This window comes from Aethalodelphis obliquidens, unplaced genomic scaffold, assembly GCF_003676395.1.
Source record: "Aethalodelphis obliquidens isolate GAN/ISIS:26980383/991018 unplaced genomic scaffold, ASM367639v1 scaffold80, whole genome shotgun sequence".
Lineage (NCBI taxonomy): Eukaryota > Metazoa > Chordata > Mammalia > Artiodactyla > Delphinidae > Aethalodelphis > Aethalodelphis obliquidens.
The window spans coordinates 574,819-591,574 of NW_020838024.1; the positions used below are offsets into that span (position 1 = coordinate 574,819).

Consider the following 16,756-nt stretch of genomic DNA (forward strand, 5'->3'; position numbering starts at 1 on the left):
ATCACTAATTAGTAGAGAAATGCAAATCAAAACTACATGAGATATCACTTCACACCAGGAAGAATGGGCATCATCAGAAAATCTACAAACAACAAATGCTGGAGAGGGTGTGACGAAGAGGGAACCCTCTTGCACTTGGTGGGAATGTAAATTGATACAGATACTATGGAGAACAGTATGCAGGTTCCTTAAAAAACTAAAAATAGAATTACCATATGATCCTGCAATCCCACTACTGGACATATACCCAGAGAAAACCATAATTCAAAAAGACACATGCACCCAATGTTCATTGCAGCACTATTTACAATAGCCAGGACATGGAAGCAACCTAAATGCCCATCGAAGGACGAATGGATAAAGAAGATGTGCTACATATATACAATGGAATATTACTCAGCCATAAAAAGGAACGAAATTGGGTGATTTTGAAATTGGTCACGTCCAGAGACGTGGCTGGATCTAGAGACTGTCATACTGAGTGAAGTAAGTCAGAAAGAGGAAAATAAATATCGTATATTAACACATATATGTGGAACCTAGAAAAATGGCACAGATGAACTGGTTTGCAGGGCAGAAATTGAGACACAGATGTAGAGAACAAACATATGGATACCAGCAGGGGGAAATGGCGGGGGTGGGGGTTTGGTGGTGTGATGAATTGGGAGATTGGGATTGACATGTATACACGAATATGTATAAAATGGGTAACTAATGAGAACCTGCTGGATAAAATAAAATAAATAAACAAATTAAAAAATTGTATATTTTGTCATTCCTGAAGGACCTCATTTGAGTGGATTTGTGCAGATAAGTAAGGAATTGTCCAGTAGATGGTTAAACAGTAACTGGGAAGATACCTGGAAATACGTATTTAGAAGTCATCAGTTATAAGTGATGGTTAAAGCCACAAAAGTAGACGATGCTGTTCAGTGAAGGAATGTGGGGTGAAGGAGCAGTGGGTTAAAGGAGTTCCACCAAGGATGTTGAGAAGTAATGGGGTCCCAATGGCATCTCAAGTCAGTGGAGGAAGGATTGTGTTATTTAATAAAAAGTGTTGGGACAAGTGGTAGCATTTGGTGGGAAGAGGGGAAAGCTGGGCCCCTGACTCTTATTGTTCACCAGAATTAATTTTATATGGATTAAACCTTAAAATGTTAAAAGGCTTAATTGTACTTGAAGACAATATAGGTGACAATTTATAAAATATTCAAATGAGAAAAGTTTATGGTCAGAAACCATAAAGGACAAAATTGAGAAATATGACTTAATGAAAGTCAAACAGAGACTTCGCTAGAAAGTAAGAGAACTTGGAAATATATTTGCAATGTATATAACACAGTTAATATGCACATTGTGATATTTCTTTCTAATTGAGCAGTAAGGAACAGATTAATGCCTAATTTAAAAGGTAGACAAAAGACAGAATGAGCAGTGTAAAGCACTGTAAATCACCAATAAACATGAAAATGTATTTTGATTACATAAGCAAGGAAATGAGATTTATGGCTAGCAGTTGGAAGAGATTAAAATTAAAAAAAAAAAAGATAACCCTTGATAGTAGAGAGTGTGGCGAAGTGTGGACTGGGGAATGGAGCTGTTCCTGGTTCTTTCTGAAGGTGAGCTTTTATCATGCTTTTTTTCATGTTAAAAATCTCTTGACATGTTTCTGAACAAGAAGGAATGTTCTTCAGGTCGTTTCTTTACTATAATTTCACCCTTGTGATAGAAGGAAGAAACAAGTTCATTTGTCTGATAGACACTTGTTGACATTTCTTGAAGGCTGTTGAAGTCACTCCTATTATAGCAGAGCTGAGGTGAGACATGAGTGGATAGATGTCCCTCTTCAGTGGGGTGGGGCTTCCAGGGGCCTCTGAAAGATGGGAAGCGTTGGCAAGTGGAGAGTGTTGGTGGGTGGAAAGAGCCATTCCCTGGAGCTGTGTTTTGAGGAGAGGCCTGAGGCCTGTGGGAGTGAGGAAGTTTGGGGAGCCACCGGTCTTCAGCTGTACTGTGGAGGGCATGGAGGCAGCCCACTGGTGGCCACTGGAAGGGCCTGGTCTACGAGGCAGAGCAGGGACTTGATGCTGGAGCAGCAGGGGCCTTCAAAGGGTTTTAAGCACCTGAGTGATGTGCTCCAATTTGTTATGACATGCTGAAGTTGATAAGGAACAGGCTCTTGAATGAACAGGGAAGTCCTTGCCGGAATGATGACCAAAACTGGCAGAGAGGAATGTCAGGATCCCGAGAAACAAAAAATCTGGATGACAGTGTACAAAAAATTCCTAGGACATTCAGAAAAACATAAGCTAGATTCTTATAACATAGCAAAGGTTGAATTTCAGTATTATTCTCCTGCATGCACAAGGCAGACTAAAAGATGATACTGGAATCCCTAAGCACTTGATCTGTCCTCTAATTTATATCCCAAACTTTCTTGGTTCATAGTGTCCTTAGTGTTTCATTAATGTTTTTTTGTTGTTGTTGTTGTTTTTGGTTTTTTAATAATACAGCAGGTTCTCATTAGTTATCCATTTGATACACATCAGTGTATACATGTCAATCCCAATCCCCCAATTCATCACACCACCATCCTGACCCCCTGCCGCTTTCCCCCTTGGTGTCCATATATTTGTTCTCTACATCTGTGTCTCAATTTCTGCCCTGCAAACCGGTTCATCTGTGCCATTTTTCTAGGTTCCACATATATGCGTTAATATATGATATTTACTTTCCTCTTTCTGACTTACTTCACTCAGTATGACAGTCTCTAGATCCAGCCACGTCTCTACAAATGACCCAACTTTGTTCCTTTTTATGGCTGAGTAATATTCCATTGTATATATGTAGCACATCTTCTTTATCCATTCATCCTTTGATGGGTATTTAGGTTGCTTCCATGTCCTGGCTATCGTAAATAGTGATGCAGTGCATGTGTCCTCTTGAATTATGGTTTTCTCTGGGTACGTGCCCAGTAGTGGGATTGCTGGATTATATGGTAATTCTATTTTTAGTTTTTTAAGGAACCTGCATACTGTTCTCCATAGTATCTGTATCAATTTACATTCCCACCAACAGTGCAAGAGGGTTCCCTGTTCTCCACACCGTCTCCAGCATTTGTTGTTTGTAGAATTTCTGATGATACCCATTCTGACTGCTGTGAGGTGATATCTCATTGTAGTTTTGATTTGCGTTTCTCTACTAATTAGTGATGTTGAGCAGCTTTCCATGTGCTTCTTGGCCATCTGTATGTCTTCTTTGGAGAAATGTCTATTTAGGTCTTCTGACCATTTTTGGATTGGGTTGTTTGTTTTTCTAGTATTGAACTGCATGAGCTGTTTATATACTTTGGAGATTAATCCTTTGTCCATTGATTGGTTTGCAAGTATTTTTTCCCATTCTGAGGGTTGTCTTTTTATCTTGTTTATGCTTTCCTTTGCTGTGGAAAAGCTTTGAAATGTCATTAGGGCCCATTTGTTTACTTTTGTTTTTATTTCCATTACTCTAGGAGGTGGATCAAAAAAGATCTCGCTGTGATTTATGTCAAAGAGTGTTCTTCCTATGTTTTCCTCTAAGAGTTTTATAGTGTCCGGTCTTACATTTAGGTCTGTAATCCATTTTGAGTATATTTTTGTGTATGGTGTTAGTGAGTGTTCTAATTTCATTCTTTTACATGTAGCGCTCCAGTTTTCCCAGCACCACTTATTGAAGAGACTGTCTTTTCTCCATTGTATATCCTTGCTTCCTTTGTCATAGATTAGTTGACCATAGGTGCGTGGGTATATCTCTGGGCTTTCTATCCTGTTCCATTGATCTATGTTTCTGTTTTTGTGCCAGTACCATATTGTCTTGACTACTGTAGCTTTGTAGTATAGTCTGAAGTTAGGGAGTCTGATTCCTCCAGCTCCGTTTTTTTCCCTCCAGGCTGCTTTAGCTATTCGGTGTCTTTTGTGTCTCCATACAAATTATAAGAGTTTTTGTTCTAGTTCTGTAAAAACTGCCATTGGTAATTTGATAGGGATTGCACTGAATCTGTAGATTGCTTTGGGTAATATAGTCATTTTCACAATATTGATTCTTCCAATCCAAGAACATGGTATATCTCTCCATCTGTTGGTATCATCTTTAATTTCTTTCATCAGTGTCTTATAGTTTTCCGCATACAGGTCTTTTGTCTCCCTAGGTAGGTTTATTCCTAGGTATTTTATTCTTTCTGTTGCAGTGGTAAATGGGAGTGTTTCCTTAATATCTCTTTCAGATTTTTCATCATTAATGTATACGAATGCAAGAGATTTCTGTGCATTAATTTTGTATCCTGCAAGTTTACCAAATTCATTGATTAGCCCTAGTAGTGTTCTGGTGACATCTTTAGGATTTTCGATGTATAGTATCATGTCATCTGCAAACAGAGATAGTTTTACTTCTTCTTTTCCAATATGTATTTCTTTTTCTTCTCTGATTGCTGTGGCTAGGACTTCCAAAACTATGTTGAATAATAGTGGTGAGAGTGGACATCCTTGTCTTGTTCCTGATTGTAGAAGAAATGCATTCAGTGTTTCACCATTGAGAATGATGTCTGCTGTGTGTTTGTCATATATGGCCTTCATTTTATTGAGGTAGTTTCCCTCTATGCCCACTTTCTGGAGAGTATTTATCATAAATGGTTGTTGAATTTTGTCAAAAGCTCTTTCTGCATCTATTGAGATGATCATATGGTTTTTATTCTTCAATTTGTTAATATGGTGTATCACATTGATTGATTTGCGTATATTGAAGAATCCTTGCATCCCTGGGAGAAATCCCACTTGATCATGGTATATGATCCTTTTAATGTGTTGTTGGATTCTCTTGCTTGTATTTTGTTGAGGATTTTTGCATCTATATTCATCAGTGATATTGGTCTGTAATTTTCTTTTTTTGTAGTATCTTTCTCTGGTTTTGCTATCAGGGTGATGGTGGCCTCATAGAATGAGTTTAGGAGTGTTCCTTCCTCTGCAATGTTTTGGAAGAGTTTGAGAAGGACGGGTGTTAGCTCTTCTCTAAATGTTTGACAGAATTCACCTGTGAAGCCATCTGGTCCTGGACTTTTGTTTGTTGGAAGATTTTAATCACAGTTTCAATTTTATTACTTGTGATTGGTCTGTTCATATTTTCTATTTCTTCCTGCTTCAGTCTTGGAAGGTTATACCTTTCTAAGAATTTGTCCATTTCTTCCAGGTTGTCCATTTTATTGGCATAGAGTTGCCTGTAGTAGTCTCTTAGGATGTTTTGTATTTCTGTGATGTCTGTTGTAACTTCTCCTTTTTCATTTCTAATTTTATTGATTTGAGTCCTCTCCCTCTTGGTGAATCTGGCTAATGGTTTATCAATTTTGTTTATCTTCTCAAAGAACCAGTTTTTAGTTTTATTGATCTTTGCTACTGTTTTCTTTGTTTCTATTTCATTTATTTGTGCTCTGATCTTTATGAGTTCTTTCCTTCTGCTAACTTTGGGTTTTGCTTGTTCTTTTTTCTGTAGTTTCTTTAGGTGTAAGATTAGATTGTTTATTTGAGATGTTTGTTGTGTCTTGAGGTAGGCTTGTATTGCTATAAACTTCCCTCTTAGAACTGCTTTTGCTGCATCCCATAGGTTTTGGATCATCGTGTTTTCATTGTCATTTGTCTCTAGGTATTTTTTGATTTCCTCTTTGATTTCTTCAGTGATCTCTTGGTTATTTAGTAATGTATCGTTTCGCCTCCATGTGTTTGTTTTTTTTATGTCTTTTTCCCTGTAATTGATTTCTAATGTCATAGTGTTGTGGTCAGAAAAGATGCTCGATATGATTTCAGTTTTCTTAAGTTTACTGAGGCTTGATATGTGACCCAAGATATGATCTCTCCTGGAGAATGTTTCATGTGCACTTGAGAAGAAAGTGTAATCTGCTGTTTCTAGATGGAATGTCCTATAAATATCAATTACATCTGTCTGGTCTATTGTGTCATTTAAAGCTTCTGTTTCCTTATTTATTTTCATTTGGGGTGATCTGTCCATTGTTGTAAGTGAGATGTTAAAGTCCCCCACTATTATTGTGTTACTGTCAATTTCTGCTTTTATAGCTCTTAGCAGTTGCTTTATGTATTGAGGTGCTCCTATATTGGGGGCATATATATTTATAATTGTTGCATCTTCTTCTTGGATTGATCCCTTGGTCATTATGTAGTGTCCTTCCTTGTCTCTTGCAACATTTTTTATTTTAAAGTCTGAGTATTACTTCTGCAGCTTTCCTTTGATTTCCATTTGCATGGAATACCTTTTTCCACCCTCTCACTTTCACTCTGTATGTTTCCCTAGGTCTGAAGTGGGTGTCTTGTAGACAGCATGTATATGGGTCTTGTTTTTGTATCCATTCAGCAAGCCTGTGTCTTTTGGTTGGAGCATTTAATCCATTCATGTTTAAGGTAATTATCGATATATATGTTCCTATTACCCTTTTCTTAATTGTTTTGGGTTTGTTTTTGTAGGTCCTTTTCTTCTCTTGTGTTTCCCACTTAGAGAAGTTCCTTTAGCATTTGCTGTAGAGCTGGTTTCGTGGTGCTGAATTCTCTTAGCTTTTGCTTGTCTGTAAAGCTTTTGATTTCTCCTTCGAATCTGAATGAGATCCTTGCCGGGTAGAGTTATCTTGGTTGTAGGTTCTTCCCTTTCATCACTTTAAGTATATCATGCCACTCCCTTCTGGCTTGTAGAGTTTCTGCTGAGAAATCAGGTGTTAACCTTATGGGAATTCCCTTGTTTGTTATTTGTCATTTTTCCCTTGCTGCCTTCAGTAATTTTTCTTTGTCTTTAATTTTTGCCAATTTGATTACTATGTGTCTTGGAGTGTTTCTCCTTGGGTTTATCCTGTATGGGACTCTCTGGCCTTTCTGAATTTGGGTGGCTGTTTCCTTTCCCATGTTAGGGAAGTTTTTGACTATAATCTCTTCAAATATTTTCTCTGGTCCCTTCTCTCTTTCTTCTTCTGGGACCCCTATAATGAGAATGTTGTTGCGTTTATGTTGTCCCAGAGGTCTCTTAGGCTGTCTTCATTTCTTTTCATTCTTTTTTCTTTATTCTGTTCCACATCAGTGAATTCCACCACTCTGTCTTCCAGGTCACTTATCCATTCTTCTGCTCAGTTATTCTGCTGTTGTTTCCTTTTAGTGTAATTTTCATTTCAGTTATTGTATTGTTCATCTCTCTTTGCTTGTTCTTTAATTTTTCTAGGTGTTTGTTAAACATTTCTTGCATCTTCTCAATCTTTCTCTGCATTTTTTTCCAAGGTCCTAGATCATCTTCACTATCATTATTCTGAATTTTTTTTCTGGAAGTTTGCCTATCTCCACTTCATTTAGTTGTTTTTCTGGGGTTTTATCTTGTTCCTTCATCTGGTACATAGCCTTCTGCCTTTTCATCTCGTTTATCTTTCTGTGAATGTGGTTTTAGTTCCACAGGCTGCAGGATTGTAGTTCTTCTTGTTTCTGCTGTCTTCCCTCTCTCATTAATGTTCTTATAGTACCCCCAAGTCAAAAGAAGTAACCTAACAGTTCTTTTTATGAAGTAGTAGGTCCAGTCAAATTAATGAGTATTTATGACCTGACACTTTAGTAGCAGTGTGAGAAAATAATGCATATCAACGTAAAGGAAATAATATCTTTATTTTATTCTTAAGAAGCCACGTATATGTTCCTGTTTGGGTACTGCACAGCTTCTCACACCTTGGAAACAGATTGGGCACTGCCACTCTTGTTTCCACCTCAACATTGATTTTTGGTTGGTACTTGTGTTTTATCACAGCATCCAGCAAGCCTTCCCTCCCACTTCACAAAGATATGATGTCATTGAGAGGAATGTGGCATGACCTAGTGTTGAAACCAAACTACCTTTAGCTATGGGTTCGCATAGTGTTGGATAGATGTCACTGTGTTTCCTCTGAAATTTTAAAATATGCTATGGTACCCCAGTTCATTTGCTTCTGTGCCTGTGGCACGTTAGTGCATGGTTTGGGAATTACAGCTCGAACTTAGCTTCCCAGTGTTGGCAGTACTTGGGTTAGTGGTGAAGCCTGGCAATCAGAGCATAGTGTGCAGACATATACATATTCATTTACATTCTGGTGTTCACTCACCTGTCAGCCAGCTTGAGCTTCGAGTGCTGAGGACCAGGAGCTGTACTTGGACACTGATGGGGCACGGGGAAGGGGGAAGTGCCTTACAGTGAACAGGGAGACAGCATTTCCTCTCAAGGAGCTTATAGTCTGTTGGAGGAATTACAGAATTGGAAAGAGATCAGCAAACTTTCTAGTAGGGGCCAGGTCGTCAGTATTTTAGGTTTGCTGACCTTGCAGTCTCTGGGGAATCTGTTCAGTCCCAACATGAGGATGTGAAAGCAGCCTTGGGCAGTATGTAAACAAATGGGTGTGGCTCTGTTCTAGTAAAACTTTATTTACAAAAGCAGAGGTGGGTCGAATCTGGCCCACAGGTCACAGTTTGTGCAACCTCTGTAATAGAGATGTAATTAAAGTGTCCTGGAAGCAGAAGAAGGAGCATCAGACCTTTGGGGAACAGGAAGGTATCACAAAGGTGATAATGAGCTCTTCCTGACTCCCACCAGCAGTCTCCCAGGTGAATTGAGGAGAGGGTGGCAGAAAGGAGTACAGAGGGAACTCCAGGCAGAAGGGAAAACGTGCAAATGTAAAGAGTCATGAAGGGGTCCGGCAGCTTGGAGAATGGAATCAATTTTAGTGTAACCTGGAATGAGATTGGAGGGGAGGCACAGGGCTTCTTTCCTGGGTTAAAAGTTTCATGGATCATTTTTCTCATTTTTGGTTTTCTGCCTCATGTTTTTGGTGAATCATGTCCTCTAGTAGTCTCCAGAGAATGGCTGCAAGGAAGAAATATCTTTGGAGATCTGGCATGTCTTTATAAAATGTATTTTATTCTCTCACTTAATTAATAGTTTGAGTATAGAAGTCAAGCGTGAAAGTGATTTTCACTTGGCTTTTGGAAGACGTTCTCTTTAGCTTTCAGTGTTAAGAAGTCTGTGTTTTCCTCTCCTCCCTGCCTCCCCTCTCCTCCCCCAGAGTGTTTACTGACCACACACCCAGTATCTCCTGTACACCCGTGGCCCACTCTGGAGATAGTGCCGTCACCTTCCCCGTGTGACAGTAGAGGGTTCGTGGGGCTCACAGGGCAGTCGCAGAGTCCTGGCTCAGGGAGCTGCTCCCATGTTGCGCTCATTCCTGGGCCCTGGGTGGGACCTCCCCCTCCCCCTCCCTGGAAGCTTTTCAGAGCTTCTTTTACGCAGTTATTATGGGTGCTGTACTGTGGAAGGAGTCTTTTTAAATTCATTGTGCTGGGTACTTGGTGGCATCTTTGAGGACTAGATTTTTTCAGTTGAATATGGATTCTGTCTATGTTCTTGTTATTGCAGTTGTCTCTTAATCGGTCTCCTTTAAACACCACTTCCTTCAAGCTTCCCTCTTCCTTCAAACCTTTACGTCTCCCTACACAGTCTGGTCTCCATCTGCCTTCCCAAACTGAGCTTTCCAGTCCGGCCAGGTTGGGGTTTTCCATAGGTACATCTCTCATTTTACTTAAATCCCCACACTTCACTTTAATAATACAACAGAGTCTACCTACCTGCAACGTTTCTGTTCCTGGAGAGCATTCCTCAGAGGGCAGTGCTTGAGGAACTTAAGCTCTTGTGAGTAGGCGGATAGGAGTGGGGAGTGGAATTAGGAGAGTGGTTGCTGGTCAGTTTTTTAATGATTTTTGTGTTCCCTAACAGGAAACAGTGAGAGAAAAAAAAAAAAAGGGACACTATGGAGGTGGGACTCGGCAGTAGGACACTGTCTGCTTTCCCACCTGGTTGCTCGGGGTGACCACCCAGGCACCTCCTCTCCTATAGGCTCAGCGAACTACTTGCACATTTATTTTGCTGTGCTGTGATTAAGCAGCTTTTCTCCTTCCAGTGTTTCATTCCTCTGTGTGTTAATGACAAGGGAGTTATCTCACTGTGGCGACAAGAATAGAGGCTCGGAATGAAGATGCTTTGGGTCGTCTTTGCTCACCTCTCTGTGCCTGAGCAGGTGTTTCTCAAGCCCCCTTCCAGACCAGAGTAGATTCTCACCAGCAGAACGCGCTCACTCACTCTCTGTCATGTTCCTGCTCCCTCTTTGCCCACCTGTCTCCCCTCTACCCCCCGAAAAGAGAAAACAAGCGTAACAACTAAACAAAATACATCAGGACTGCAGGTTCTGGCGCTCCTCTGCCTTCAGCTTCACTTTTCTCCACTCTTTTTTCTAACTACTGTATCCTCAGCAGAAAAGTCCAGAACCTCACGTAGCCTAGAGGCAGAACTGTCAAAGCCGATGAGAAAGCAAACAGAGCACCTGTGTGCCCACTTTCAAGGGAGGGACCACGCTTATGTGGTTGGTGGCTGAGCCCCGGCCGCTCAGACGCCTAAGACAGAGGGCAGGATACACGCAAAGACACAAGAACTAACAAGCAGAAGACAGATTTTTTTCTTTGTGTTCAACAGTTTTATACGTTGGTTCTGCATGATCAGTTTTCCTAAACTGAAGGATTTATTGACATTTTTGAATCCTTTAAAATAATTACATTGAGCCGGATACGAACCTGGTAGCCCTTGGGCAGGATGCAGCCTGAAGGCGTATTTTGTTTGGCCTTTAGAATGTATAAAAATATGAGTTAGTTGCTTATGTTTACAGATTTGAGTATTTCATGTAAAATTCCAGATTTCTACCTAGTCTTGAAAAAGGAAAATCTGGCAAAGCAAGGCCCATTGCTGCCACCTTTAGAGCAGGTGGCTGTCCCCACCAAGGACACAGGGCTCTGGTTGGCACCTGCCTGAGTAGTTTCTTCCCTGTCTCACCCCTTTAGAAATTTACATTTGCATTCTTCTGATGTCAAAAGACAGCTACTCTAATTTTGAAAATTAGCTCCTGAAATTTGATAAAAATGTGCTTTCCTCTAAAGAATAAGCCATTGGTGGGAAAAAGTAAGTTCTGACAATGCATCTATCAGGAGGGAGCAGGGACAAGTTTTATGGGTCCCTGTTTTCCTGGAGGTGCACTGGAGGGCTCTGTTCACGTATTGTTCCAGCCTCAAATAAGTCCATTTGATAGAGGAGTCAGATCTATTACAAGCATAATATAATATGGCCTAATGACTCGCTCAAAGTTTTCTGTGTAAATGTTATAACAAGAAAGTCCTCTTTATCATCTTGCCTGTTTTTAGGTAAGCTGGCCTTGGCGACAGTGCCACTGATTGTTCTGTTCCCAAGCACCCCACCCTGACCCTCGCAGACCTGCTCAGTCATGTCCCTCATGGGTGGGGCTGGCACTGTTGGCACAGTGCTGCTGGCACTGCTGACCTTGTGCTTGTGCCTGCCAACAGGAACAGAATATCCCAGCGTAACTTGGGGAGGTCTCTCCTAGGTACTCTGGGCAGAGCTTGCCTCCGTGCCACTCTGGTTGAGGCTGAAGCTGGGGAGGTTGGCGGGGGGTGGATTAAGTGATCCGCACTCAGTCACACGGCTAATTAGTAACGGAGCCAGGATGAGAGCCTTAGTCCACAGTACCCAGTCCCGAGCTCATCCTCAGCTGCCCTCATCCCCCGCCTGCCACTTCATGGGACACACTCCTCTTTTCTAGACAACTGTAAACTTGTAGTGAGGGATTGTCTCATTTCAAGATAATGTTTAGACAGTCAGTGAATATGGTTTGTGATTATTTTGGTCACGGTTTGGTCTCCTTTATTAAGTTATTCCTGTACACGCCACGTAATTCTATAACTTTAGCAATTGGCATTTTAGACTTTCCATGAATACATTTTCATTTTAATAAGTAACCTCTGTGAAACTGTGATTGACTAGGAAGTTATTCATCCAGAAAATAATTGTGAACACTTTTGAAATGTATGCTTGTGCCTCGTGTATGTTTGGTCATGATCATTTGTGCTATTGGGATTCACTTCCCGGGTTTGTGACAGTACAGTGCTCAGCAGTAGCCAGGCAGCCATCTTGCTGTTTGCTTTCACTAAGAAACATGTTTCTTGAATCCTCTTGTGGGGTTCCAGTTATCTAGATGTTCGATCACCTTTCCTTTTTCAAGTTCCTCTTTCTCATATCTCTTCTCACATTTTCTATTTCTGTCTTTTGTGTATTCTGAAAGATTACTCAATGTTTTATCTGTCATTAGAAATCTTTTACTATCAGTCAATGTACGTAATGTGTAAGAGTTATTTTTATTTCTGATATTCCTTTTTCATTGCATCCTCTTCTTGTTTTTATGACTGTGCCATGCCCGCTCAGAGAGTACTATTTAGAGGTGATTTTCTTTTTGTTTTTTTTTTGTTTTTTACTTTTCCTATTTCTCACATTATCCCTGTTTCCTCTGGGAGTAATCTTTATTTTCCTTTTGGTGATCCTGTTTATCCTGAATTTCTCTTCAATGATTTAGGCTTTCTTATATGTTTTATGATCCTTAGTTGTCTATTCCAATATAAAAATGAGGCAATATTAGGTCTGACAAGGAGTTTTCAGCACATTCGGAGGACTTGTTGTCTGGCAAGCTTCATTCAACAACAGTGGATGCGAACATCATTACTCGGAGGAATCCCTCAGGGTCAGGTGTGGAAGGCTTTCCTCTTTGACACCCATGTCTTTGTTAGCTGCTCTGTGTCCTCAACAATTCTTTTATGTTCTGTAGGAGAACATTTCTGTTGGGAGTGGGGTGTAGGAGCGTGTCAGAGTTGACTTCTATAAACAAATCTTGGAATCCTTGAGCTTCAGCCCCATGAACCACTGCATCCTCCTTCACGCACGCACAGAGGGTTTAAGTGGCACCATATCCATCCAGTATTGTTTTTCCACCAAATCTAGTAGTCATGTTTGCCTTCTCTCTTCTCCCTATACCTCATATAATACACAAAGTACACTTATAGCACGTATATGTTGTTGGCACTATTCCAAGTGCTTTGCATATATTTACTCATTTAATCTTCACAACAAACTTATGAGAAAAATACAGTTATCATCCCTGCTTTACAGATGGGGAAACCAAGGCACAGAGCGGTTAAGGTTACACAGTAGGTGCAAAAGCTGCGATTCAGAGCCTGTGTTTTTAACCACCACTCTGTCCTGCCTATAATGGATTGATAAGACCCTCCATCTCTTGTACAGATCCTGAATCTGACCACCTATCACCACCTCCACTCTTGAAAACCTTAGCAGAGGGTCCTCACCACTGATTATTTCATTTGGACTCCAGTTCCTCTGCCTCTCTTCTCCCCTAGAGTCCGTTCTCCATGTAGCAGCTAGAGAAATCTTCCCAAAGTACAGATCGGTTCATGGATCTCCCCTGATTAAAACACTCCAGCGGCTGCTGCTCGTCTCGACCTGTTAAAGCCCTTATCCTTTTGATGACCAAAGGCCCTCTGTGGCCTGGCCAGCCCACCTCCTGTCAGCCCCTCTTCCTGACCTTTGAACCTGGTAAGCTGTCCTTGTCTTAGGTCCTTGTATTTGCTCTTGCTACTCTTTCCCTGATCTTACCATGTCAGTCTTCTCATCAGTCAGATCCCAGCTCAGATGCTAGACCTTCACTCACACACTGTCATGCACATTGACTTACTCGAGTTTTTAAAGTTCGTATCAGGACCTTACTTGTTTATGTATGTGTCTCTAGAACTAGCGTCTAAGCTCCTTGAGGGCAGGGACTTCGTCTAGCTCGGTGTTGCACCTTTGGTGCCTGGAGCAGGGCCTGGCACTCGCCAGGCTGATGGGTATGTTGGGCTGAACAAATGCCTCCCTCCGCTGAAGCCCCTCCCTGCCACCCGCCAGATGCAGTCACCGCTCGTCTGCGCGCTCTCAGTTTTCAACAGAAATGTGTTGAAATCTCTCGTCTACTGATAGTCCCTTCCCTGTTATAGTTGTTGAAGTGTTTGTTACACTTTAGTCATTTGTATGTCATTGTCAATATTTTTGTCACATCTGCAATCCCCCATATGTGATTAATGACCCTAATTTTTTCTTTAAACTATTTAAATTTATGTAAAATAGAAACTTAATATCACAGTGTACATGGAAAAGAAAACCAACATTACTTGTCATGAAGAAGTGACTATAAAAGTTAATATATACTAATTAAAATTAAAAATGCCATCTCACATATCACTTAAAATTGTCAAAACCTCAGTTTTATGCACTGCTTTTCTATACTCTAGCAGTACTGGAGTGTTGATGAAATGTGCTCAGTTACAATCTTGAATTTGAAGCCTATCCTGACCCTATAATGGATCCCGGAGCAACAGCTGTGTCCGATTGTCACATCTCCTAAAGCCAGGGTAGCTGAGTCTGGTGTCTCCATGGCTTTAATGTGCAGCATGTTTTGGTATTTGTCAGTATCCATTTTCAGTGTTGATGTGCACAGGATAAGGAGTGTCCTTGGACCAGTTTGAACACCATTTGAAATTCTTCTCCTCATGCAGAACTGACTACATTGCACAGATGATGGACATTTCCTTATGTTTGAAACGACCATCCCGGATGGGGGACAGTAAAAGAATGAGGATGACTTCAAATTTCCAGTGGCTCTTATTAACAGTTCTTCTTCTATATTTAATGAATCAAGTAAACAGCCAGAAAAGAAGTAAGTGCATCAGAGTCAGAGAAAATGAACTGATTGCAATGTCATTACTGTTTTGCTTAAGAAGCGATCTTGAGACTTTATTGAATGCTTCAGGTTGTGGTTAAAATCCATTTCTATGTCATTTTTTTTTTCATGTACTTCTAGTTTCTTTTAAAAAGGCCCATAAAGATAGATCTAAGTATTCTTTCCCCATTAAAAAATTAAGGTATAACTTATATACAGTAAAATTCACCCTTTTAGGATAAAGTTCTGTGAGTTTTGACAGATGCATACAGACATGTATCCACCTGCACAGTCAAGATACAGACCAGTCCGTCATTCCAGAAAATGCCCCTGCTCCTCTGCTGACAGCCCGCCATCCCCACCTCCAGCCAGCACTCGTCTATTTTCTGTCTGTAATTTTGCCTTTCAGAATGTCACATAAATTAAATCCAGATATCTGCTTTAAGAAATACATGATTTGTTTTCATTTTATTTAAAAACGTTAAGAATGTTTGTAGGTGTTATCTAGCTTACTCTATAAAGAGCATTTTCATCCTTCTACCTCTGAGTTTAGTTTTTATATTATTTCCATAATTAAAGAGATCTTCTCTTTTCCCCCCAAATTACTACTAAATAACTTTATTATGATTACTAATGATTTCTAATGTGTTTCTAATGTTTTTGTTTTCTGTCTTACATAAATAGCTTTATAATTCATTGCTGTAGTGAATATGATACCAATCACATGTAAAAATTAAAGAAAAAACCTTTTTAATAGACATTTATATAGAGAATTTGAGATAGAATACCTTTTTCACACTCTTAATTGCTTTTCCCCTCCCTCCCTCTTTTCCTTCCTTCCTTTTGTTCTCTCTCTTTCCCTCTCTCAAGTCCTCTCCTTTCTTTCTTTTCACTGTCTTTTTAGAATGACAGTTTTTCATTGTATAGTGCTTATGTATTCCATGATCTAATGTTATTTTATAGATGTGAGTAAATACTATTAGGACTGTAATCTTCTGAATTATTTGTTACTTTTCAGTTGTTTAGGCCTACACAAAATATATATTTTTCAGAGACTCATGTGAGTTTATTACTGTTTATGTGATGTGCTTCATAAAAATCTAAAGATTGGCTATGGGATTTCTGTGTAGGTGGCAGTCTGGTAACAAGCTGTGAAGCACTAGTAGTTAGGAGTGCTTAGAAGCTGTGTTTGTGGCATAGGAGGTACATAGTTTTTACTTAAAGTCTTAGAGTTTTTGTTTTTTTTTTTTAATTTTACTTTTTTGCAAATGGGGTCACTGGAGGCTAAAATTCTCCCAGGCGCTCTCTTGGTCCCTTCATTGAATCCATATAGCCACTCCCTCTATTTATCTTAGTTGTCTGGAAGTGGAATTTTTGAGAGAGGCCTAACCCCTAAGTGGTCTAGTGGTTGACCCACTTTCATCAGTTTACTCACTAGCTTTTTTAAACCAAAGCTACAAAAAGAAATATAAAACCAGTCACCTCCTGTGACTGCAGGTTCATCTCTGCATAAAGAACATGGGCCTTCTGCAGACACATATGCTTGTACTTATGGCTGGGGACGGTTTCACTTGTTGACTTTTACAGTGCAGTTAAATTAATAAGCATTTTGTGTGCGTGTGCGTGTGTGTGCGCGTATGTGTGTGTTTTGTCTCTCCTTCTCCAGGGACTCCTCGTGATTTGAAGTGTATAACTAACAATTTACAAGTGTGGGACTGCTCTTGGAGAGCACCCTCTGGAGCAGGCCATGGTGCTGCTTATGAAGTTTGCTTTGAAAACGGGTAATGGAAATACTTTGGTTAATTTATAGTTATAATCTGAAGGTTCTTTGTCTTTAATTTTAGAATATAAAGATTTTATTCTGGAAATTTTTAAAAGAAATTTTAAATCTTAGCTCTCTATTTTCTAAAAATCTGAATCTTACTTCAGTCAGGATGGAAACAAACCCTTCTCCTGGACACAACTTTGATTCTTTTATCGTGTGAATGTTGAGTATGGGAAACACTTCTCATGGGCTGTGGGTTCTGATCGTCTGTGGGGAAGTTTTACTGGTCTATCCTAAACCAGTGCCTA

At 40.0% G+C, this 16,756-nt stretch overlaps 1 protein-coding gene across 1 annotated transcript in view; it reads left to right on the plus strand.

Moving 5' to 3' along the window:
• Positions 1-16,756, plus strand: part of LIFR (LIF receptor subunit alpha) — an 88,263-nt gene that overhangs the window by 15,493 nt on the left and 56,014 nt on the right. Inside the window, exons 2-3 of the mRNA XM_027092631.1 lie at positions 14,520-14,680; positions 16,350-16,464. Of these exons, the coding sequence (XP_026948432.1) occupies positions 14,539-14,680; positions 16,350-16,464 (257 nt within the window). The 5' untranslated portion in view covers positions 14,520-14,538. The remainder of the gene's footprint in view (positions 1-14,519; positions 14,681-16,349; positions 16,465-16,756) is intronic.